We start from the raw sequence: 23,037 nt of genomic DNA on the forward strand, positions 1-23,037 counted from the left end.
TGTCTCTCTGTCTCTCTGTCTCTCTGTCTCTCTGTCTCTCTGTCTCTCTGTCTCTCTGTCTCTCTTTCCTTTTTCTCTTTACTAACAACTAAATATTCAGGCGACAGTAGAGTACAATCCTTCAACTATAACGAAGGATTTCCGCTTGAGCCTTTCCAGACCACAGGTTGGAATATCAGGCTCAACGTCATGTACTTTAACGGGGACAGCTTCAGGGTCTGTCCCTCCTCGCCGAACAGCACGGTGTACGGGGTGTATGTGCAGGGTATGAACCTCGCCCCAGATGGCCACCTCGGTTGCGTCGCGTTCGAGGCTCGGGTCTTCCCTGAAACCCCAGCAGCCCAGGCAGAGGCCCGCAAGTATAGCCAGTAAGAAGGAGGCTGTGGCAGACGACCTGAGGGCCTACCGGCCTGACGGCTAAGGGTCACTTGACGGTGTGGTTGATGGAGTTGACAACCAGGTTGGGGTGTGCTTAGGTAAATAACATGCAAGTCAGGGGGGTTGGGCTTGGTTAGTGACTTTATTATAATCAGATAGGGCAAGGGATTTCGATGGCCAGGAGCTGAGCACTTAAAAGCATTTTAGCATTCGAATGGTACGGATACCTGACCTTGACATAATTACCAGGCAGTTGGTTCAATATGTGTTGCTCAAGTTCCCGTCGTTTTACCGAATTCTTCCCAAAACAGACGTGATGAACTCGCGCTGTAGCGCAGTGCAAGTAATATTATTACATTATTGAGAAAGTCTAACAAAGGAGACTCGTCAATTGCCGCAGCAGATTGAGCCTCAATTAGCCACTAAGTACAAACCGTGTAACAGAGAGCTCAAGGAACAGGGAAATGCATGAAGAAGCTACTGGAATGGACCCCCATATGAGCCTCGTTCTTTCCTCATTGGCCCCCGGTCTTGGTGTGCATGCAGGTGCATGCAGCCGGAGCGCACCCGGAGCGCACCCGGAGTGGAGCCCGGTGGTCCGCACCGCTCTGTCCCATTCCTCGGGCCGAGATCTTCCCGTGCGGGACCTGTCTCAGGAGAAGGCCAGTGCCGGCACCGCCCCCCCCATGATGTCGCTGGCCTTAATCCATTGCCAATGTTCATGCATGACTCGTGCCAAGCACCTTAGCGCAAGCCTAGCCCTTGGTCTGAGCCCGACAACGTGCTTTAATGAACCCCGCGACCCCGCGATCGGTTTCCGGCCGGTGACCACGACACACCGCCAGCGTTTTCAGCCAGCCCCAAGGGAGGTCTCAATTGAAATGGGTGGTTGATGTTTTTGAGTGCTGATCGGCGTGCTGATCGGGGTTCTGATCTGGCAAAGGATGACTCGAGTGTGCGTCCAATGCAGTGGAGGTGACCCCGGCCACAGCGTCTCAGTGTCAGTTGTCTCATCACCCGGAGAATTAGGGCCTCCGGGATCAGCGGCACGGGCGGAAGGCGCCCACAGATCGGTCGGTCTTCATGGTTGGCGAAGGGGGAAGACTTAATTATATAAATCCAACCTCGACAGTCGGAGAGCTGCACATCAATTCCAACGTCAACAACAACATCAACACAAACTCCCCAAAAGCCACAGCCATGAAGTTCACCACCCTTACCCTCCTTGCCGGAGTGGCCGCTTCCGTGTCTGCCGCAGCCCTGACGCCCAAGGCCGCGGCCTTGGAGAAGTTCAACCTCGAGGTATCGTCCTGGGACTCACGACTGAACGGGAAATCCATTACGGCGAGCAACAACAAGCTCAAGGTGTCGCTGTCGGATAGCACGGAGGATGAAGGGTGCAACGGGCCAGCTACCCTGTTTGTCCAGTACCAGGCGCTGTTTTTGTACAACGGCGATTACGAGTCCTTTCAGCAGGTTGCGGTCGACCGCTCCGAAGATGGTATGTTTTGTCTTCATTGTTGAGGGAGTCTTTTGAGATAGGTACTTGTTACAAGTATTACAAGTATATAAAAAGAAAAAGAAGAGCCGGACCGGGGAATCTAATCGTTGACAACCACCTAGGCCAGGACCAGCTGCAGTACTTCACCAACCTCCACGGCAAGCCTCAGCCCTTCCAGATCAAGCCCTGGTCCGTCGACGAGTACAGCCGGAACCTCTTGTTTGGCGACGTCTTGTTAGGCCTCACCTCTTTCTGGGCATGCCCGGACTCCAACAATGAGGACACGCTCTCGATCTACCTCGACTCGGGCTTCGGGGAACCGGCTGGCCAGCACGACTGTGTCATTTTGCAGCTCAAGACCGTCCCTCAGGGCGCGCCGCAGGCCTGCGAGTATAGCGAGTTTAACAACCACCCCTAGGCCAAAGAGGACGACCTGACGACCTGACGAAGAAAACACCCTATTTAGAGTCGTGGTTGACGGGGTTGAGTGAGGGGGGTGTGTTAGGTGGAGCGCCAATTTACGGAGGCTTAGGCTTGGATGGTTAGGAATTAGGCTAGTGGGACACGGGATCACAATAATCGGGAGTTGCATAGGTAATTAGTTAGATGGCTCGTGACGACATAATTAAATGCCCAACCCCAGCGGCCATCTGTACTCATTGCCTCGGATCAACTGGCGCTGTCATCTATCTGTGTGATGTGGTTGATAGGTACCTTAGGTAGCGAGTTGGCGGACTGGTCAAGGTTGGTAAGCGAATTTATTGGTGGGACAAGGCATTTTGACGCTCAGGGGCTGGGCACTTAATTATACATGCATTTGAGTAGGGGCCTCAGGTTAGTATCATTAGTTGACTCCATGCGACTCAAGTTCCTAAGGTAGGCAGGTACTGTTCTACCTAGTTCTTCCCACAACGGGTGTCAGGAACTAATTGGCGCAATAACGGAACGCAGATAGACGTTTTGTTAGGTATGTTATTCAGAAAGGTTAAGGAAGAGGGAAATACATGACGCAGCTACACAGGTACCTACTGGAATGGACCTCCACATGACCTCCTGCCATCCTACTTCTCGCCCGTCTCCCCCCGCTCTTGGAATGCATGCAGGAACCTGCAGCTGGAGCGCGCCTCGGAATGTACCCGGAGCGGCCGGAGTGGAGCCCGGTCGGCGCCGCCCTGCCCCACTTACTCGGGCCGAGATCTTCCCAAACGGGAACTTGTCTCGGGAGAGTGCCCGGGCAGCCTCGGCAGTACCCCCATGAGGCCACCGGCCCTACTCCATTCCTAATGCTCATGGTCCTGAGCCTTGGCACAAGCATGGTCCTCGGCCTGCGCGCTTGACAACGGGATTCAGTTAACACCACGATCAGCCTCTGGCCGGCGACCACGACACACCGCCGCCAGTGTTACCAGCCAGCCTCGGGGTAGGTCTCAGTTGAAATCGGTAATCAGTTGACAGTTTTGAGTGCTGATCGGGCAAAAGATGACGTGAGTGGAGGTCCAGTGCAGTGGAGATACCCCAGCCCTCAGTGTCTCAGTTGTCTCAGTTGTCTCAGTTGTCTCATCACCTAGAAAATTCCAACATCACCAACAACAACGCCAAGTCACCAACACAAAGTCCCGAAAACCCACCACAGCCATGCAGTTGACCGCCCTCACCCTGCTCGCCAGCGCCGTGGCTTCCGTGTCTGCCGCAGCCCTAAACGCCAAGGCCACAGACCCGGAGACGTTCAAACTCGTCGTGCGCGATTCAGCCTTTTCTCAGTTCATTGGCAGGGTCGTTACCGCGAGCAACAGCAAGCTACAGGTGTCCCTAGACGACAACACGGCGAATGCAGAATGCGAAGGTGCCCCGCCAGCCGATGGGGTGGCTACCCTGGTTGTCCGGTACCAGTCGCTGTTGCTGTATGGTGGCGAGAACGGCTCCTCTCAGCAGGTTGGCGCCCGCCGCTCCGAATCTGGTATGTTTCGTCTTCGTGGCCTAAGGGGATCTTTTTTGACAACCATCTAGATCCTCGAACCAAATCCTAACGACCAGCTCACCTTCCCAAAAACACCCCTCAGGGTAAAGAGACGAGAAAAGGCTGTGACTATGCAGCCGGCCACCCTTACCCTCCTCGCTGGCATTGTGGCTTCCGTCATGGCCCTGACCCCCCGGGAAAATATTGGCAATACGTTCAGCCTCAGTGCCTGGACTAATCACCCCCAACTATACAATATGAACATCGATGCGAGGGAGAGCAGGTTATGGCTGACACATTCCATGGATGATGAGTCTGGGCAGTGTACGGGGGGGACGTCAGATAGTTCAGCTACGTTTTTTATCTACGACAGTGACCTGTTCCTATACGGCGGTGGGTCTTCCTTCTATCATTCCCATCAACAGTCTGCTATATATACTGGTATGTTTTCTATCTTCATCTCTTTCTGCATTTTTCCTTTCCCTTTGCTGGTATATAAAAAGCAAACAATAAATCGGGATTTCCTAATCAACATCTAGATTATCCAGACCAGGGTAACCTGAGGTACTTCAACAATCTTAGTAATATGCCTGGGGGGACCTCCGAGACCAAAGGCTGGGCTATCAGCGATGGCGACTCGTTTTTGACCTTCAATGAATCCAGCTTTCTGGTCTGCCCAGAGTCTAACGGCCTGTATACCCTGGAAGTTCACTTTGGCCACCTCGATGATGAAAGCAACAAAGCTTGCGTCTCGATGAACCTCTGGGCGACCCCCGAACACGAGCCATCGGCTTGCCAGTACAGCCAGAAATAGGTCGAGGAAAGCTGGTCTGAAGACCTGACGGGGAAGGCTCCATGTCGAGGTGTGGTTGACGGGGTTGGGACAAGACAGGTCACAATGGGGGTGAAGGTCGGTTCGGTGGAAAGTTGGTAATTAGAGGGTTAGGGTTGGACAGCCAGAAAGGAGTCATAAAAGAGCATTTGGAGTCTCCCAAGTTTCTGCTTTTCGGTTCTTCCAACAATGAGCTTGCGTCACTCTAACGGTACGCGTCCCGTTGTAATCAACCCTTTTGGTAGACTGGGGCCCCGCAATCCACGGCTGACGACTGCCATATCTTGTCCGCTCTTTCCCCGCTCTCTTTAACCCCGCCAACTTTTCTTCCTGACAGGAAAAATCCCAACAAATCTTTTGAAAAGTTCTCGACACGCCGGGACAGCTGACGCGGACTTGGCACGCACCAGCGCGCCAAGCAATGCTTAATTCCGACACCTTCCTATTTCAGTCCCCGAATGGCCCCCAAATGTCCCCTCAAGAGCTCGGCTTGGATTTATCAGAGCAAAGAACACGCGTGAAGGACCCGATGTCACAATGCCTTTCTCGCTGCGGGGGCCGAGTGACGAGCCGACGCTGAGTCTTTCCGGTTTTGGGATATTCCTTCCGTAATCCAGCCCTATTGGAGAGTCCGGTCGCGCTGCGATAGCCGTGGAATGCAGTGCCGCGTACGTGCTTCGCATTTTCGCATGTTTGTCACTGGTCAATGACGAATTGGCTCTTTTTCCTCCCCTAGCTTGGGGACTGGCAAGTGATGCAGCATGTGATGACAATTGGCAACCTCCATTATCTATCTCCTTCCGGGCCCCTCTCCCACATCAATGCCATCCTCAATTTCCATCTTCAGTCTCGAATTAGCAGAGAATCGGCACGAGGCCAGCCATGGCCTGTCTCAACGACGACGCGTTCGGCCCCGCCGTGCGCGGGTGCCGCGGCGACTTTGACTTCACGCTGCACTTTGAGCAGGTTTTTTTCACGCTGCTACCGGCGAGTCTTTTTGTGGTAGTCTCGCTCGCGCGAATGGTGCATTTGTGGCGGAAGCGGGTCATGGTTGGGGGAGTGTGGCTACGGTGCGGGAAGATGGTAATTATGCTACCGGCTCTGTTACTCACTTGTGAAGGCTATCCATTTTGCTGACGGGTATCTAGATCGCGATATCAACCTACGCCGCGCTGCAGCTCGTCCTTCTCGTCCTCGCCACCACATCCCCTTCAGAATGGTTTACCCTCTCCACTGCAGCATCCTCCCTCGCCCTCGTCGCAGCCCTACTTACTCTCCCGCTCTCCTATCTCGAACACGCCCGCGCTCCCCGTCCATCAATGCTGCTGCACGCCTACCTCACCGTGACGCTCCTCCTCGATATTGCCCAGGCGCGCACTGTCTGGCTGGCCGGCTTTTCCCCAACTGAAATGGCCTACGCGCGGGCATTTACCGCGGCCGTGGTCGTCAAAGCAGTCATCCTCTTATTGGAAGGCCAATCCAAAACCCGCTGGATCCGCTGGATCGACCAGCCCGGCACATGTGCATGCATCAACGACACAGACACCAAACAAGAGACCGCAGACCATCACAGCCCTGAAGAGACCAGCGGTCTGTACGGTCTCGGCGCCTACCTCTGGCTCAACGGTCTCCTAGGCCGGGGCTACCGCCGGGTACTGGGCATGGACGACCTATTCCCCCTCGACGCCAACCTGCGCGCTGAAGCGCTTTATGCCCGGCTCGGTCACCATTTCGAAAACGTCGAGGCCTTCCGCGGTAAGAGGCACGGTTTGGCCCGGGTCCTAGCCCGCGCACTGGCTGTTCCATTACTAGTGTTACCTGTGGGACCGAGGATTGCGTACGGCGCGTTTCAGTTTTGTCAGCCCTTTTTAATCCAGACGCTGTTGCGGTACTTGCAGGGAGGTGGAGAGGGACAGGATGGGGAAATGGACCGGAATATTGGGTACGGTCTGATTGGGGCGACCGCGCTAGTGTATCTGGGCATTGCCGCATCGTCGGCGCTGTACTGGTACTTCCAGGAGCGCGCGCTTTACATGTCACGGGGCCTGCTGGCCACAGCCGTCTTCCGGAAAACGGTAACCTCCCGGCTGCGGGGGTCATCTGATTCCGCGGCCTTGACGCTCATGAGCGCGGACATTGAACGCATCATTGTCGGTGGCATGAACCTGCACGAGTTGTGGTCCAACTCCATCCAGGTTGGTCTGGCTTGCTGGCTGCTACAACGTCAAATCGGAGCGGCCTTTGTAGCCCCGCTAATCGTTGTGGTTGTGAGTACCGCCGGACTGACCATGCTCGCGCGGTATACGGGTCCCCGACAGAAAGTATGGATGGCGCGTATTCAGGAACGCGTGGGGCACACGGCGGGTGTAATCGCGCAAATTCGACATCTCAAAATGGCTGGGTTGGCGGAGACGGTAGAGAAAGCGGTATAGGCGATGCGCCTGGCTGAGTTGCATGCTGGGTCAAGCTACCGGGTGATTCAGGTGGCTGCGGCCGTCGTGGGGTACACGCCACTGTTGATGGGACCTGTGTTTGCGTTTGCGTTTGCCTCGCGCACGTTGGATGTTACGACGATTTTCACGGCGCTGTCGTTTATTACCCTGCTGGCTGCCCCGTTGAGTTTGCTGTTCCAGACTATACCCGTGCTAGTGTCGGCGTTTACGTGTCTGGAGCGGATCCAGGCCTATCTCGAGGCCGAGGCCAGGGTGGATTGTCGGGTGTTTGAGCCGACTGAGAAGGAGAAGGACAGTGAGGATGAGAAATCCGCGGAGAAAAAACAAAAGCAAGACCGCGTCCGCATCACCAACGCAACCTTCGCCTGGGACCCAACCAAACCCACCCTGCACGACATCTCCCTAACCATCCCCGCAGGCCAGCTTACCCTCGTCATTGGCCCCGTCGCATCTGGAAAATCCACCCTCTGCAAAGCCCTCCTCGGCGAGCTCCCTCTACTCTCGGGCCAAATCACTCTGTACTCTCCCCCAGACCGCCCCATCGGCTACGCTCCGCAAACACCCACGCTTTCCAACACCACCATCCGTTCCACCATCCTCGGCCCGTCTGCCCTTTTACCATACAACGACGCCCGTTACAACGCCGTGCTGGACGCCACCCTCCTCCGCCCAGACCTCGCTCTCCTCCCTGCTGGCGACGAAACGAACATCGGTAGCCATGGCATCGCTCTCAGCGGGGGGCAGAAGGCACGTGTGGCCATGGCACGCGCGCTGTATCTGGACGCGGATTTCTGCGTGTTTGATGATGTGCTGAGCGGGTTGGATGCGGATACCGCCGAGGGGGTGTTTATGAATGTTTTTGGGGGCAGAGATGAACGGGATGGGAAAGGAGAAGCGAAGGGTCTGTTGCGGCAGAGAGGAGCAACGGCGGTGTTGTGTACACATGCGGTGCGATTTCTGCCGTGGGCCGATTGGGTTGTGGTACTCGGGGCGGATGGGAGGGTGGTGGAGGAAGGAAAGTTTGAGGAGTTGAAGGGGCGCGAAGGGGGTTATGTGGCCGGCTTGGGAGTGGAAACTCCTGGAGTCGGGACTCCAAAGACACCCCGTGAAGCCCCTGAAATCGCAGCCCCTGAAGTAAACAAACCCCTGAATCTACACACAGCAACAACACAGCCAAAACTCACCGCAGCTGAACCAACACCCACGACATCCAGCCCAACCGACACAGCATCCCCCGAGATTACCGCCCGGATGACCGGCGACTGGGCCGTTTACCGACACTACTTCACCCGCATCCCTCTCTCCATCCGCCTCGTCTTCCTCCTCTTCGGCATCACCTGGGGCGGCTTCGCCAACCTCGGCACACTCTGGCTGACCCTCTGGTCCGCCGACGTCGCCTCCTCCTCCCCGACCCACACCAACGCCTACTACACCGGGCTGTACGCGCTCTTCCAAATCCTCACGCTGGCCTCCCTCGCCATCCAGGCCTACGTCTGTTTCACCCATATGATCACCTTCTCCGGCGCCCGTATCCACGCCGAAGCCTTACGCACCGTGCTGCGGGCGCCGCTGGCGTTCTTTTCCAAGACGGATACCGGCGTGGTGGTGAATCTGTTTTCTCAGGATCTGACGCTGGTGGATGGGCAGCTTCCGCAGGCGGTGTGTAATGTGGTGTTGACCGTGTTTGAGGTGCTCGGCATGGCCGCGGTGATTGCCACGGCATCGCCGTATGTTGCGGTCACGTATCCCGTGTTGGGAGTTGTGTTGTGGGTGTTGCAGCGGTTTTATTTGAGGACGTCGAGGCAGATGCGGTTGTTGGATTTGGAGGCGAAGAGTCCGTTATAGTACGTCCCCTATTTCCTTTTCCTTCCCTCAATTTAAACGAAGTCAACACTAACTCTAATGGTATTCACAGCACCCACTTCATCGACACCCTCCACAGCCTCGCGACAGTCCGCGCTCACAACTGGACCCACCCCTCTCTGACACTGAACAAATCCCTCCTCGACACCTCCCAACGCCCGGCCTACCTCCTTGCCATGATCCAACGCTGGCTCGCCTTCACCTTGCAACTTGTCGTAGCAGTGCTCGCCATCGCCGTTGTAGCCCTGGCCACGCAAATCCATGTCAACACCGCCGGCGGTAACGCGGCTGGCTTCACGGGTGCCAGTCTGGTCACACTCATGTCTTTTGGCGAAAGTCTGACGACGATTATTCGGTTTTATACGCTATTGGAAACTTCCATCGGAGCGGTTAGTAGGTTGAAGGCGTTTAGTGAGACGGTTGCGCCGGAAGATCAGGAGGGTGAGACGGGCGTGCCGGGGGTGGAGTGGCCGAGAGGAAAGATTGAGATTAAGGGGGTGTCGGCAAGTTATGGAGGACATAAATATGGAGGTGCAAGTGGGAATGAGAGCGGAAGTGAAGAAGATGGAGAGAAACAGCTGGTACTGCGGGACTTGAACTTGACGATTGCCCCCGGGGAGAAAGTGGCTATCTGCGGGCGGAGCGGGAGGTACGTTCCCTTACCAACTTTTCAGACTGAAGCGATGCTAACACAGGAAATAGCGGCAAATCCTCCCTGCTCCTCCTCCTCTTGCATCTCCTTGACCCCTTACCTTCATCCCCTTCTAACCCCAACCCCAACCCTAACCCTGAGAACCCTAATCTCAACACCTCAACCACCATCACCACTGCTCGGCCCAAAGACGAAGACGAGAACACCCCCACCTTCAACATCGACTCCCTCCCCCTATCCTCCCTCTCCCGTTCCGCCCTCCGCCATTCCCTCTTCGCCCTCCCTCAGGACCCAGTCTTCCTACCCCCGGGCACATCCGTGCGAGACAACCTCGATCCCGACAGCGAAGCGACAGCGGCCGAATGCCGCGGAGCGTTGGAGGCTGTTTCGCTTTGGGTGTATTTCGCGGGTTTGCTATCCCAAGGGGAAGAAGACGAAGACGTCCTCAAGACCCGCCTCACACCAGACGAGATGCTCTCCCAAGGCCAAAAGCAGCTCTTCAGTCTCGCGCGCATGGTCGTGCGTCGACGTGTACGAGCGCGCAGACGAGCGGCCGAGTTTGGCGGAAACACCACCACCACCACCAATGAAAAAGAGAAAGGACCGGTCCCCACAGACACAGGCATCCTCCTCTTAGATGAAGTCAGTTCCAGCGTCGACCAAGACACAGACGAGCAGATGCAAGCTGTCATCAGGGCCGAGTTCCGGAATTACACCATTGTGATGGTCAGTCATCGGCTGGGGATGGTGATGGCGTCGTTTGATCGGGTGGTGGTTATGGAGGGCGGGCGGATTGTGGAGGTCGGCGGGCCGCGGGAGTTGGTGGAGAGGGAAGGGGGGAGGTTTAGGGAGTTGTGGATGGTTGGGCAGAGTTCTTAAATGTAGTGAAGCAATGAGAGGGAGTAAGGAAGTAACAAGGGGGGATGGGGAGGATTTCATGTCATGTATTGACCCGTAATTCGTAGGATCGTTGATCGTAATTTACATAATTTACACGCATCACCGGTTGCGGTTTGCGGAAAACCGTCGCACCATCACCTCCCGGATTCCATACTTCTTCAACGCCGCCGCGATTCCTCCAGCCCGCATCACCTCGTCAAATACCCCCGGTGGCGGAATGTCCACGTACACCAGCACCAGGCTCTTCAACACATGTGAGAGCACCCGGTTGACACCCATCAACCACGACCACGACCTGTCCCTGTCCTCCTGCTTATGATGCCCCGCCCACTCCTTGTCCCCATACGAGGGCATAACCACAATGCCAAACTCGCTGTGATCAAACACCGGGCCTCGTGCGTAGATGATCCAGTCCACACCAAACTTGACCCCGTGCCGCGGCACCCAGCCGAGAGAGCGGAAGTGGTGGTACACTGCGTAGTGTACCAGGAACGGGTCGTCAGGTCGGAGGTGCGCTGAGGCGAGCGGCTGTGGAGGGAAGTAGGAGTGTGCGCGGAAGAGCGAGAGGAGGTGCTCTGTTGGGATGGGTGTGTCGGTTATTGGGTCGACGACCCGCAAGGCGCCGAGGGAGAAGGTGAGGAAGAAGGCTTCCTCGGGGGATAGTTGGAAGTGTTCCTTGTTTTCGATCTCGGTGGATGATCCTGTGGTGAGCAGTCCGGTGGCTGGGGCTGTCTCAGGCGTCGGAACGTCACCGTTGGCCTTGGGCACGTCGGCGTTGGGGCCGCTCGAGATCGGCGACTCGTAGTGCAGGAACGTCGCGGACTCAACTGTGGGCGAAAAGCGCACGCTCTTCCGGCGCTTCGACTGAGGAACCCCAGAGTCCGATTCAGGAGTCGAAGTTCCCACGGTAGGGACCTCGGAAACGGGCGGGATAAGCGCCGCCGGGGGCTTGACGACTTCATTGTCCCCATTTACCACACTGCTTTTGTCGAGACTCTCCTCTACCAGGGCTTCAAGGGAATCCTCCTTTGTGGGTTCATTCACCGGTCCGTTAATCTCAGGCAACGTCTCGGAGAGGGGATCAACCAGATGCACCTCCTGAACCGTCGGTTGGATGGGAGCGGCCGCTGGCTCAAAGATGCCAAGCCCACTAGGGCGCGTAGGGAGATCCATGTGCGAGTTTGGCAGAAGCAGGAGTTCCAGCGGGCCAACTGGTGCGCTGTAGACTGGAGCATGCTCTTCTGGAACTTTGCGTGCATCGTCCAGCCGGCTGAAGGACTCCTCCACAGAGTTAGGAAGGGCAAGCAGCTCCGCCGGACCAACTGGTGCTCTAAATAATACCGTCGGTTCTTTTTGGGGGGGTGCCAATGGTTGAGATGCTACACCGTGCAGAGGGGTCAAAGAGTTGGGGAGCGCAAGCAGCTCAGCCGGCCCAACAGGAGACTTGGGCTCCGAGGGGCTGTCTGCTGAGACCACCTCCGGGGACTCAGCGACCAGTTCAGGTACCGTTTCCGTTGACGGCTCTGTCGGAAGCGCCTCTGCTTCTGCAACAGCCGGTTCCGCCACCTCGGCAACCACCGACTTCGTAACCTCAACAGAATCCTCGAGGTCATCTAGCTTTTTAGCTCCAGCCGCTACATGGGCGGCAGCTTCTGCGAACCTCTGTTTCTCGATCGCCTCCAGCTCGGCCTTGGCCCTCTCCCACTTGGCCAGCCGACGCTCTTCCCGCCGCAGCTCCGTGCGGGCCTCACTGACAGTCTTGCCTTCCGGCGAACCCCGCCTCGCGAGCTCCCTCTTCAGCCAGTTCGGCTCGCTCCGACTCAGGCTGCCCTTGCCGTAGAACCCTTGTTCCCAGAGCGCCCGGATCGACGGTTCATCTCTGATGTGTACCGAGCGCGTCTCGGGGTCCCAGTACCCTGTGTGTACGACCGACGGCTCGTTGGGCGGGGGGCGCAAGACCTGGCTCAGCCAAGCGTAGGCCAGATAGAGCAACGACAAGGGGTTGTTCGGATAGAATGTGGGGAGTGGAAAGGTGCGGATGGGAGCGGGAAGGGTGTAAATCTGGTTCAGGTTTTGTCTCGGCGGTCGCGGCCCCGGTGGTTTGGCACTTAGCGTACCGCTCGACACATCCGGCCCGTTGGACTTCGCGCCATCATTTGCGTGAATGATGGGAATCGCTGCAGTTTCAGCCATTATCACGGGTCATGTCGACTAGGTGGGGTGTTAGCTTCCAGCGATCGCAAGACAAACACAAAACAAATAGCGCCAGGTTATCAATTGCTCAGATACCGTTGTAGTCTATAAATAGATGGCTTTCATGGAGCGTCCACTGAAGGATATTGCTCTAAGCACAGGTAAAGTGTCATCACCGCAATTGAAGCCAAATACGCCCTCAACCCCGCCTGAGGGGGATATGTCGGGCATTTGGTGTGCGAAGTAGCATCAAACTAGGTCGGAAGAACAGCCCTCAACTGTTGTAAGCTGGCTCACATCCTCGCTTGAGGTGTGTTAAACACCAATGGCTTGAACAAGTCCGCCGCAATGGTGTGAAAAGAAACAAGAGCAGCTTACCAAACAGCGGCGATCACACCCAGGGAAGGGCGACAAAGCGATTGAAACGGCTTGGTCTTAGAGATAAAGACCCTTGACGTTTAAACGAATTGGTGTCTCACCGGAAAGCCGTGGTCACATCGGGAAGTGTTGTGGTTGTACCCTCGGCATCGTCCCTCTGGTGCTTGAAGCTTGGAATTGAAATGGAAGCTTGGTTTCCCGCTGCTCAAAAAAAAAAATCAAGCTGCAGAAAATTCCGGCGGCGGGCGGCCTCATCCTTGAGGCAGCGACGGAGCTTGCAGTGGAGCCCCCAGCTGTCGACCGACCCGCCAATGGCCGTCACACAACCAGGCAGTGGGGCCGTCTGTTCGTGCGGCACGCCCCGCATACCCGGCTTGGGCGGACCAAACCTCGATTTGTGCATGCAATTGTGCCGTTTAGAACATTTTATCAAGCACAGCATGCAGCATTTTAAGGTTAACAACCCCAGCAAACCAACTGCTTGGCTATCGTTATCCCAGGCCTCAGCTCAACAGTCTGAGAATGTTGCAACAACGACAAAAAGGGATAGACACACATCCCAGCTCGCCTTTCACAGCGCAGTAATGAGCAATAAGCACCCCTACTACACAATGAATCCAATGCCGGCCTCCCCGGCCGCCTACTTGCGGTTGTCAGCTCGCCCCACAAGGGATTTGCGGTCAATCGCAGGTCGTTTCTTCCCGCTGTCGCCGGGCTTTCCGTCGCGTCCGAATTGAATTTATAGCTTAATCCGTGTCCGGCCCACGATCTAACTGACCCATGACCACCCCAACCCACCACCACCTTCTCCTCTCGTCCGCACCGCGATGACTGCTGCCGGCAATGACCCAATGTCAATAGTGGTCCAAGGCGCGGCCTTGGTGAGCTTCATCTGGAGCTGCACGGTGTTTGTCGTCCAGTCGATCGGCATCTATCAGATGTAATTGGGCCACCCCCTTTTTTCTGTTTTGGCTTGACACCAAACCAGCAAGCAGTGACTAACCGTCCGTTTGCGTCTGCTTCTTCTATCCAGTCTACGCAGTCACTCCGCACCGGGACCGCCTCCAGTGTCGACGACGTCTGTCCCCGACAATGAGATCCCACACATTACCATCATCCGTCCCGTGAAGGGTATCGAAGTCGGGCTCTACGAATGCCTCGCCTCGACCTTCCAGCTCGCCTACCCGAAATCGAAGTTCACCATCCACCTCTGCGTGTCGACGGCCGACGACCCAGCGTATCTAGTCCTCCAGCAGCTCCGCGCCGACTTCCCCGACATCGACGCCCGGATATTCGTCGAGGACGATGACCCGCTGCTCCATGGCGCCGATGGGCATGTCAACAACCTGGGGCCAAACCCCAAGATCCGCAACATGAGCCGGGCCTACCGCGAGGCAAAGGGGGATCTCATCTGGATTGTGGACTGCAACATCTGGGTCGGGTCCGGGTCAGCCGCAAGGATGGTCGACAAGCTCTGCGGGTTCCGTCCCAACGGCGAACGCGCAACCCCTTACAAACTCGTGCACCAGCTTCCTCTCGTCCTCGACATCGAGAATTCTTCGAGTGCTTCCTCCACAGAAGAGGAACACGGCCTCCTCCCCAAGCCCGGAACCAACCTCCCACGATCACGCCATAACGACCCCCCCAGGAGCAGATCTCTCTTCGACCACGGCGGCCGCCTCGAAGAAATGTTCATGGCCACCAGCCACGCCAAATTCTACTGCGCCATCAACACCGTAAGCATAGCCCCCTGCACCATCGGCAAAAGCAACATGTTCCGCAAGTCCCACCTCGACCGCTTCACCGACCCAGCCGCCAACCCGCTCCTCTCCGCCTCCGACTCTACCCGCGGCCGCGGCCTCGACTTTTTTTCATCTTACATCTGCGAAGACCACCTCCTCGGCGACCTCATTTGGCGCTCCCAACTATCACCCGCGACCGGCGACGGCGCCTTCAACCAACACGGCCTCGTCTTCGGCGAACCTGTCATCCAACCCATCGCGGGTATGTCCGTATCGTCCTACGTCGCCCGCCGCGTGCGCTGGCTACGCGTGCGGAAATGGACCGTGCTAGCCGCAACCCTCGTCGAACCGGGCATCGAACCCTTCCTGTGCAGTCTGCACGTCGCCTTTGCGCTGACCTCTCTGCCCTGGGCACGCGACCGATTATTCGGCAGCCCCGACGCGTTGTTGTCCTCCGCCCCGCCCACCTGGGGTTCTATGGCGGGAATCTGGCTATTCACAGTCACGGCGTGGATGTTGCTAGACTGGTGGTTCAGTACCCGGCTTGGGCGTCTCGCCAGCGTTGAGGTGGATGCCAACACCCCTGGGTTTGCGATGGGGTCCGGTCGGCAGGGTGGCGTGCCGAGGAGACCATTCTTGCAGTTTCTAGGTGCTTGGCTGGGTCGCGAAGCGCTGGCTCTGCCGATTTGGACGTGGGCTGTGTTACTGGGCACGACGGTGGATTGGCGAGGAAAGAAGTTTCAGGTGCGGATGGATATGAGTGTGGTGGAGTGTGAAGATGGGAATAAGGGGAAGAGGAAGCGGACGTCGGCGGCGTTGTCGGTGCCGTCTTCGGATACGAGTCGGCCGAGTTCGAGGAATAAGGATCGGATAGATTGATGGATGGGAGCATGGAGGAAATAGATGAAGGATAGAATAATACCCCCGTTATGTTTAATAATATTTATTCGCATTGTATAGACCAGCTGGTCCATCACTCAGGTGATGTGGACTAAGGATCCATTTTGCAATTTCTAGCTGTGGAATTTCTTGATAGACGCCTTCCTTGAAAATCATCCCGTTAACACCCCTTCCATGATCTCCCTTCCTGGTCCACGGCAACCCCCTATTTAGCATCCCACTTCTTAGCCTCCACCCCCTCCGGCGGGACCGTCTCGACCGTCCGCCCCTTCACATCGTTCCAATCCGTGCTCAACGCCGTCCCGTTGCTCTCGACAAAGCTCTTCATCATCGCCCGCTGCTGCTCCGGCGTGGCGCCCTTATACAGCTGCTTGAAGAAGCCGTTGACGTCGTTCTTCTCGTCGTCTGCGTCGTCCCCTTCTCCCGTGCCGTCCCCGCTCGCGAGTTTGTCCCAGTTCTTCGGGCCGGAACGGCTGCTCGTTGGGTAGGCGGGGCCGGTGGAGGTGGCTTTGGTGGTTGTGGAGGGCTGGGTGGTGGTGGTGGATGGGGCGGTAGTAGATGTGGTTTGCGTCGTGAATGTCGCGGCGTCGGAAGCGGCGGAACCGATGTCCTCCTTGCCCCAGGATCCCCATTTGACGCCTGGTGTGGCCTTTTGAAGGACGAGCTCAATCTTGTGCGGCGTGGCAGACCACCGGCTCTTGGCGGGGTCGATTTGGCCGCCGAGTGTGAGGGTCGAGGTAGCTTCGCGGTCACCGGGCTGGACATATGGAGCCGCTGCGCGAGGAAGTGAGGAGATTTGTACCTGTTTCTGGTTAGCATACGCAACATCACAGACGCGCTTCATGGAGCAACTTACCTGAGTATCGGAGAACTTCACATTGAGGTCCGGCTTCTTGGCGTCCTTGACGAACAATGTGACCGTCACATTCTGGTTGCTCTGGTAGAAGTCAACCCTGAGCTTGAGCTTCTCGTCAGGGACGCTACCCGGGGCCGGACCGGCAGGTTTGCTCGGCTCGGCCACATCCTCGTCGCTATCGACCTCGGTTTCTGGTTCCGGTTTCTTCGCAACCTCCTTTTGTGGTCGCGACGGGGTCTTGGTGACAGACACCTTCTTTCCCTCATGGTCCTCAGGTAAATTCTTCAATGCCATCAGCGCCTGGCTCCTCCACGTGTACGCCCGCTTCCAGTCGTCCTCAAATCCGGTCTTGGCCGTCGTCGGTCCACCAGAACCGCCTCCACCCATCCCAGCGAGCATACTCTGCTTAAAATCCGCGTCGCCCTGGCCTGGTTGTCCCGCACGGTCAGCTACACCGTCCTCGTAGGTCACGGTGTAGGCGCCATTACCATCGATTTGTTTCTCTACCCCATCGTCCTCACGGGCCGGGCGGCCCTCGGCGAGGAGCATGCTCCACTTAGCGCAGCAGTCGGAGTCGGCGTAGCGGCCGAGCTTAAAGTAGATCACGGCGCGGCGGTACTGCGCTTGGATCATCTGTTTCCGCGATGTGCCGGAGCCGCGCTCAGCAGCCACGTGGTAAGCCTCGCTGACATCGCGCAATGCAGCATCGTAGTTCTTGAGTTGTGTGTGGGCTTGTCCACGGGCAAGCAGCCAGGCGGGAGATGACGATGAGGCGAGGGCCTTGTCGAGAAGCGGAATGGCTGCTTCGTACTGTTTGTTTTGGACCGCTTCCAGGCCCTGGTGGGCGAGCGTTGTTGCGGACATGGTGGTCAAAATTGTGAGTTGGAATCAGTGGGAAGAGGCAACTTCTGCTGTTAATTGAAAGATATTACGGGAACAACCAAAGTACACAGCCGCAAGCTGGAAATCGGTGGCTCTGAATTGGGAGGGGTTCACGGATTAAATAGGCGATAAAAATCCGATTGGGTTAAGGTTCGGATTCAAGATTGTCGTTCTTTCAGAACATACCTATCTTTCTAAAAGCCGAGAAAAAAGGGAGTTACCCGGTCCAACGGGGAAGACGAAGGTAGAAATGCATAGAACCTAACCGCCGCGCAAACAAGCTCCTAAAAGAAACGGCGGGGTAGTTAGCTGATTCTGCCTTGAATCTGCAGGGTGCATGAGGCTCCCCAGCCGGAAAACAGTCACCGCCTTCTAAATATGGATAGAGACCATTCCGCATGACGTTAGACCCATGAAATTGAGTACAACTTCAAATGAGTTGCAGACCGCGTCGCAAGCCTTGGGTGCAGACTCCAAACTGTACTGCATCATCTATCCAACGCTCAACTCCGCAACGGCACCACATCTCTCACACGTCACCGCCGGAAGCCCGGCACCATTGACCGATACCCGATTTTGCGCCTCCCCACCACCACAATGTCGCATCTCGGCCCTGGCAAGGCCGTGAGCAGCAAGGAGCAGACTGGCCTGCGCTACCCGTCCAATGGCAAGACCATCTACCACCGTCCGCTGAACCGCACCAAGACCGCCGAACTCAGCCAGTCGAGCTTCGCCTACCTCTTTTCCGAAATGGTAACCTACGCGCAACGGCGGGTTACCGGCATCCAAGAGCTAGAGAAGCGGTACGCTACCAATCCCACTTTCTTCCCTCATTCATCAAGCTCGTCCGTCCCAGCTCGCTAACCGACCCCACCCCACTCCCCAGCCTGAACCTCCAAGGCCACCCCATAGGCCTCAAACTCCTCGACCTCCTCCTCACGCGAGAACCGCCCCGCTCCCAAACCCGCCCCCTCACCATCATCGCCCTCCTGCACTTCATCAAAATCAATCTCTGGACCCACCTCTTCGGCCGCCAAGCCGACCGCCTCGAGAAGAGCTCCAACCCAGACACCCCCGACGAGTACATGATCATTGACAACGAACCGCTCGTCAACGCCTACATCAGCGTGCCGCGCGAGATGAGCCAGCTCAACTGCGCCGCGTTTGTGGCGGGCATGATTGAGGGGGTATGTGACGGGGCGATGTTCCCCGCGCGGGTCACGGCGCATAGTGTGGGTGGGAAAGAGGAGGGTGAGATGTGGCCGGGGAAAACGGTGTTTTTGGTTAAGTTTCAGCCGGAGGTTTTGGAGAGGGAGGCGTTGATTGGGAAGGGGTGAGCAGCCAAGTGAGAGTTAATCTTGTAAGCGTTGGGACTCTGGGAGAGTTGAGTTGAGCATTGGTCGGCGTTTGGGCTTGAGCGTTTTGTCACTTTTGACGGAGAGTTTTCGATATCGTGTTTATGAAAGGTTCAAATTGAGGAATTCTCAAAAGCACTGGGTATTCCGCGTTTGCCGTATACCGATAACGCCGCTAATGGCTATCCCCCATAACCCATTTGATGAGTCTTACCCCCAAGCCTAATAACGCCCAAAAATGCAACGCCTCCCATTCCGGCTCGAGCCTTTCAATATCCCCCCATCAACGCGGCAAGCCCTGATACTGGCTCCCAGTACCAGCACCACCACCCCTCCTTCTACCTCCAGGCAAGCGCTTCGGCACGGAACCAGCGGTCGGTCCACGCGCCAACAGCTCCGAAAGGCCCAGGTCCTTCCAGGCCGGCTCGCGAGCCTTCTGCGTGGCCTTCTGCACTCCATAAGCGGCATGCTGGTCCGGCACCACGTCGTCTTCCTCCTCCGGGTTGATGGGCTGCAGATCGGGGGGCACATAGATGTCGTCGTGGGGCAGCTTGTCCTTGCAGAACTCCTCGAAGAGGTCCGCATGCATGGACTTGTGCATGTGCACGTGGGTGAAGCAGCCGTCTTTGTTCTATTTGCGAGTTAGTCTCCGCGGTGACCCAAAAAGAATTAAGTGGCGATTGTAGGAAAGTGAAGGTAAAGACAAACCATGTTGGCCGAAATCGGGGCGCGAGCACTGCGTGCAGGGTGAATGGGAATCTTGAAGAACCACTCCTTAGGTTCAGTTATGGTACTGGCGCTGGAGCTCAATGGGATGCGTGACTGTGGAGGCGTGAGAGTCCACGTCGAGTCAGTGGAAGCGCTTCGCGCCCGATTGTTAACGTTAACAGGAACGTTAACGTTAAAGTTATTGTTATTCGCACGTTGCATCTTGGCACGTTGGTGGGGTTGTTTGTGGCGTTGATGGCTGGTGTGAGCGTTACACGTGATTTGGAGGGGCAAATGCACGTGCCTTGGGAAAGGGAAATTGAGAATTTGTGGCGCAGATTAGGAGTCGCCATGACCCTAACCCTGGCCATGTGTGAGCTCGGCAACCGCTCAACATGGAAGGTTCAAGTTTTTCGACTCCCCAAATCGAAACAATGACTTCATTCTTATGGCATTGTCTCAAATGAGTCAGTCAGATAAAATTACAAAGGAAACATGTTATTGAGTCGAGACGAACAGTTTATTCATGTCATGCGAAAAATTCACCAGATTCTCATGATAACAAATTAATTATCCAAAATCATCACCAGATAAACTTCGAAAAATAATGTTAAACCCAAAAAATGTTGAGATGCCTTTCAACACTCTCCCCAAGACCAAAGAACTCATCATTTTTGCAGGACAGTTTGCACCCAAGAAGCAAGACGGCCTCGTCAGCTGTACAACGTTGTGTCACACGCCTCAAGATAATGCTGTCAAAGTGTTTCCAAAGATAACCCCAAGACCAGGGACGGCAGTGCTAAGCCATCCGGCATCCCCAACAGCAGCCTAATGGTTGACAGATAGAACAACTTGATTTTATAAAGGGGGTATTGAGTTGCCAAAAGCTGCATGGCCCATGTTTTTAATGTAGTTGGAACCCGCCGAATGTCTCTCTCGATGCTTCACGTCTCTCGGGAGAACTCGACGCTCACTCAAAGCTTCGTTCCTTCGCCGCAGCTTCAAACATCCCTCTCCCCTCACTTTCCACTCACCAAGAAACCCCACGATCGCAAGTCCAACATCTTCTCTCACCTAGTGTACGACCCTCACCCTCCGAAAATGGCCATCCTGATCGACAAACCGGTGGGTGGGCCGAGCAGGCTCGGGCCACCTCGTCACCGTCAGCGGCCGTGCGTGATCGTCCTTCGACCTTGGAACTGGGAGCGACATACACTACACTAGTTAGTGCAAACTAACGTTAGCGCGCTCCCGACCTTTTCGGGTCACGCCCGCGTTTTGTTGGAAGTCAAACAGCAAAGGGCAATTAGTTACGTGTAGTGACAGCAGGACCGGAAACCCATCTGTATCTGGGAGAGCGACATAAATCGAGCTTCTGATCATGTAGTTAGTTCTAGAATGTTGCAACTTCTCGGTGGTGTAACGGGGATATCCGAAAAGCTGCGACGGGCTGCAAGACGCCGTCCAATCAGCCTAGGGATTTTTGAGGATTCCCAACTCTCCATCTGAAAGGCAAGCAAACACTGGGGTTCCGACACCGACCGTCAGCTCCTGACAGCCCGGCCGCGAACAGTCGTCCCAATGCAGCGGAGTACACTAGTGAGCTGAGCCTAGAAATGCATCAAACCTTGACTTTTCTGCACCGGTTTTACATTCCGGTTTGTGCAGCTACCGAAACGCCTCCAGTTATTTACGCGTATTCTGCGCCCCCAACGAAGGCTGCAGGCAGAGCCTGGAACACGCGGCTGGCCGTTGTGGCGAAGACTCAGTTATCGGTCGGCTATTTGGTGGTGCATCGAGTTGGCTTGGCTGAGAAGCTGAAAGGCAAACGGCCCGGCGAGGCCTTGCGAATTCCTCTTCCCCGCCATTGCCATGGGGGCCTGGGCCTTGGAAAAAACACCCCCGCAGTGCGGCGAGGTTGTGAAACAACGGAGGAAATAGACAAAATTCGTCCGCGGGGGATGCGGCGTAATTCTGCGCTTCCGTTGGAGACGGATCCGTAAATGTCCCTGTTGACTATCAAAGCGAAGAAAAGGCTTTCTTTCGAGAACGAGAAAACGCGGGAGAACGACCCCAACATGAAACATTTAAAGAGGGTTTAATCTGGCGGCAATTGTCGAGGGGCAATAGAATTCTATGCTAACCCTGACGGGAGCCCACTCGCTTGTAACCGTTCATTTTACTCTTGGCACGTTGGACGGGAATGACAGGGTTATGCGCGCTAGCAAAAACGGATCGTTTGCCAGAATCAAGGGGATCGGCGGCCTCGATGTCTTTTTTTCCACAGGGGGTTTTTGCCGTGAACTCCAAGCCGCGTTTCTGTTTGTCGGTAGGGAATGTGTCTGCGGACTTGCGCATTGCAGCTTGTCGAGTTTTGTTGGTGGTTCTTTTCTGTCTTCAGCACTTGGAACCGAAGCGAGCTCGACCGCGCTACTCTCCCTTGGCGGGCGCATTCCACTCGTCACTTGTGTGCGGACCTGCATCCCATTAGGTACAAAAAACCAACCGCACGGCGCAAAGAGCGAGCGCTAACGTGGCTTTGGAACGGAGCCACACGTCGAAACCTTCCTTGGAACGGAAAACTGTGCGCAAGAGTGAGACCAACGACTGGGAACCGACTGGATGGTACGGACTGTTCCATCCATGCCCGTGGAAGGTGACATCCGATAACAAAGACACCCCGAGCGAAACGTCCTCAGCCAAATCGGCCGTGGCCAGGAAACGGCCTGCAATGGATTTGGCCAGCGCGCCGTCTTGTGTGATTGTCAACCTGAAAAGAGGCCACCGGGCACGGGACCACTTGGCTTGGCTGGGGGAGTTGGCGCGGGAAAATAGCATGATCGGGAAGAAACGATGGGCATTGACGGCTCCCTGGGTGGCCCATTCCGCCGAGATTTGCATCATCGACAGCACGTCGCGGTTTGTTGGGCTCAATTGGCCAATTCGTCAGTTCGATCTTGTCATCGCGCGGCCCTTGGGAATGGGCTTGATCGCGCGTTGAATGACACAGACCGCAGCAACGATCTTCCTTGAGCGACCTGCTGGCGCGCAAAAAGGAGACGGGCCGGGCCAAGCCAATCAAGCTTGTCCTCTGTAACCAAGAAAAGTAAGTGGGACCTGCACAAACCCGCAGGGTTGCAGCTTCCCAGGGGCGAGCATGGGGTGACGGTGGGACCACAAGCAACGGGGATTGGCTGGGGCCGCTGGTCTCCGTAACCTTGATCTCCCAGGTACGTACCAGGGTCGGTTGGGGACCCCATCTTCCATTTCCCATTTCTTTTGCTCGATGCCCAGGCCTAACACAGGCTGTCTTCTCCCCTTCGAGGACCAGTTCGCCTCATTCACCGCTTCCTCGAACGAGGGGAACAACTCCAGAAGGCGCCGATCGAAACGAACCCCATCGTTGACGTTGTTCTTTGCGGTGTGCGCCGGGTGCCGAGTTTCAGTCACTCTCTTTTCGCCGTTCCTTCGTTCCTTCCACGCCGAG

The 23,037-nt window shown here is 56.2% G+C and overlaps 8 protein-coding genes across 8 annotated transcripts; 5 read left to right on the forward strand and 3 right to left on the reverse strand.

Annotated features, from left to right (window-relative positions):
* Window positions 1–1,578: 1,578 nt before the first annotated feature.
* Window positions 1,579–2,297, forward strand: C8A04DRAFT_29895 (uncharacterized protein; the record flags this gene model as incomplete). Its single annotated transcript, XM_062781171.1, has 2 exons — window positions 1,579–1,879; window positions 2,002–2,297. The coding sequence occupies 2 exons, from the start codon at window positions 1,579–1,581 to the stop codon at window positions 2,295–2,297; spliced, it is 597 nt and encodes a 198-aa protein (XP_062635817.1).
* A 1,217-nt stretch (window positions 2,298–3,514) lies between these two features.
* On the forward strand, window positions 3,515–4,650 carry C8A04DRAFT_29896 (uncharacterized protein; the record flags this gene model as incomplete). The annotated part of the gene is made up of 3 exons (XM_062781172.1): window positions 3,515–3,811; window positions 3,887–4,277; window positions 4,376–4,650. 3 exons carry the CDS (start codon window positions 3,515–3,517, stop codon window positions 4,648–4,650), a joined length of 963 nt encoding a protein of 320 aa, XP_062635818.1.
* A 900-nt stretch (window positions 4,651–5,550) lies between these two features.
* On the forward strand, window positions 5,551–10,515 carry C8A04DRAFT_38245 (canalicular multispecific organic anion transporter 1; the record flags this gene model as incomplete). The annotated part of the gene is made up of 7 exons (XM_062784176.1): window positions 5,551–5,751; window positions 5,817–6,189; window positions 6,232–7,094; window positions 7,152–8,226; window positions 8,311–8,965; window positions 9,037–9,633; window positions 9,687–10,515. 7 exons carry the CDS (start codon window positions 5,551–5,553, stop codon window positions 10,513–10,515), a joined length of 4,593 nt encoding a protein of 1,530 aa, XP_062635819.1.
* Window positions 10,516–10,635: 120 nt separating this feature from the next.
* Window positions 10,636–12,729, reverse strand: C8A04DRAFT_29898 (uncharacterized protein; the record flags this gene model as incomplete). The annotated part of the gene is made up of 1 exon (XM_062781173.1): window positions 10,636–12,729. The coding sequence occupies one exon, from the start codon at window positions 12,727–12,729 to the stop codon at window positions 10,636–10,638; it is 2,094 nt and encodes a 697-aa protein (XP_062635820.1).
* A 1,205-nt stretch (window positions 12,730–13,934) lies between these two features.
* On the forward strand, window positions 13,935–15,728 carry C8A04DRAFT_13195 (glycosyltransferase; the record flags this gene model as incomplete). The annotated part of the gene is made up of 2 exons (XM_062777619.1): window positions 13,935–14,047; window positions 14,141–15,728. The coding sequence occupies 2 exons, from the start codon at window positions 13,935–13,937 to the stop codon at window positions 15,726–15,728; spliced, it is 1,701 nt and encodes a 566-aa protein (XP_062635821.1).
* Window positions 15,729–15,954: 226 nt separating this feature from the next.
* Window positions 15,955–17,469, reverse strand: C8A04DRAFT_38248 (SGS domain-containing protein; the record flags this gene model as incomplete). The annotated part of the gene is made up of 2 exons (XM_062784177.1): window positions 15,955–16,551; window positions 16,606–17,469. 2 exons carry the CDS (start codon window positions 17,467–17,469, stop codon window positions 15,955–15,957), a joined length of 1,461 nt encoding a protein of 486 aa, XP_062635822.1.
* Window positions 17,470–18,084: 615 nt separating this feature from the next.
* Window positions 18,085–18,824, forward strand: C8A04DRAFT_38249 (NO signaling/Golgi transport ligand-binding domain-containing protein; the record flags this gene model as incomplete). Its single annotated transcript, XM_062784178.1, has 2 exons — window positions 18,085–18,290; window positions 18,374–18,824. 2 exons carry the CDS (start codon window positions 18,085–18,087, stop codon window positions 18,822–18,824), a joined length of 657 nt encoding a protein of 218 aa, XP_062635823.1.
* Window positions 18,825–19,125: 301 nt separating this feature from the next.
* On the reverse strand, window positions 19,126–19,772 carry C8A04DRAFT_38250 (uncharacterized protein; the record flags this gene model as incomplete). Its single annotated transcript, XM_062784179.1, has 2 exons — window positions 19,126–19,473; window positions 19,551–19,772. The coding sequence occupies 2 exons, from the start codon at window positions 19,770–19,772 to the stop codon at window positions 19,126–19,128; spliced, it is 570 nt and encodes a 189-aa protein (XP_062635824.1).
* Between the last annotated feature and the right edge of the window lie 3,265 nt (window positions 19,773–23,037).

Source organism: Dichotomopilus funicola (assembly GCF_033296635.1).
Source record: "Dichotomopilus funicola strain CBS 141.50 unplaced genomic scaffold C8A04scaffold_44, whole genome shotgun sequence".
Lineage (NCBI taxonomy): Eukaryota > Fungi > Ascomycota > Sordariomycetes > Sordariales > Chaetomiaceae > Dichotomopilus > Dichotomopilus funicola.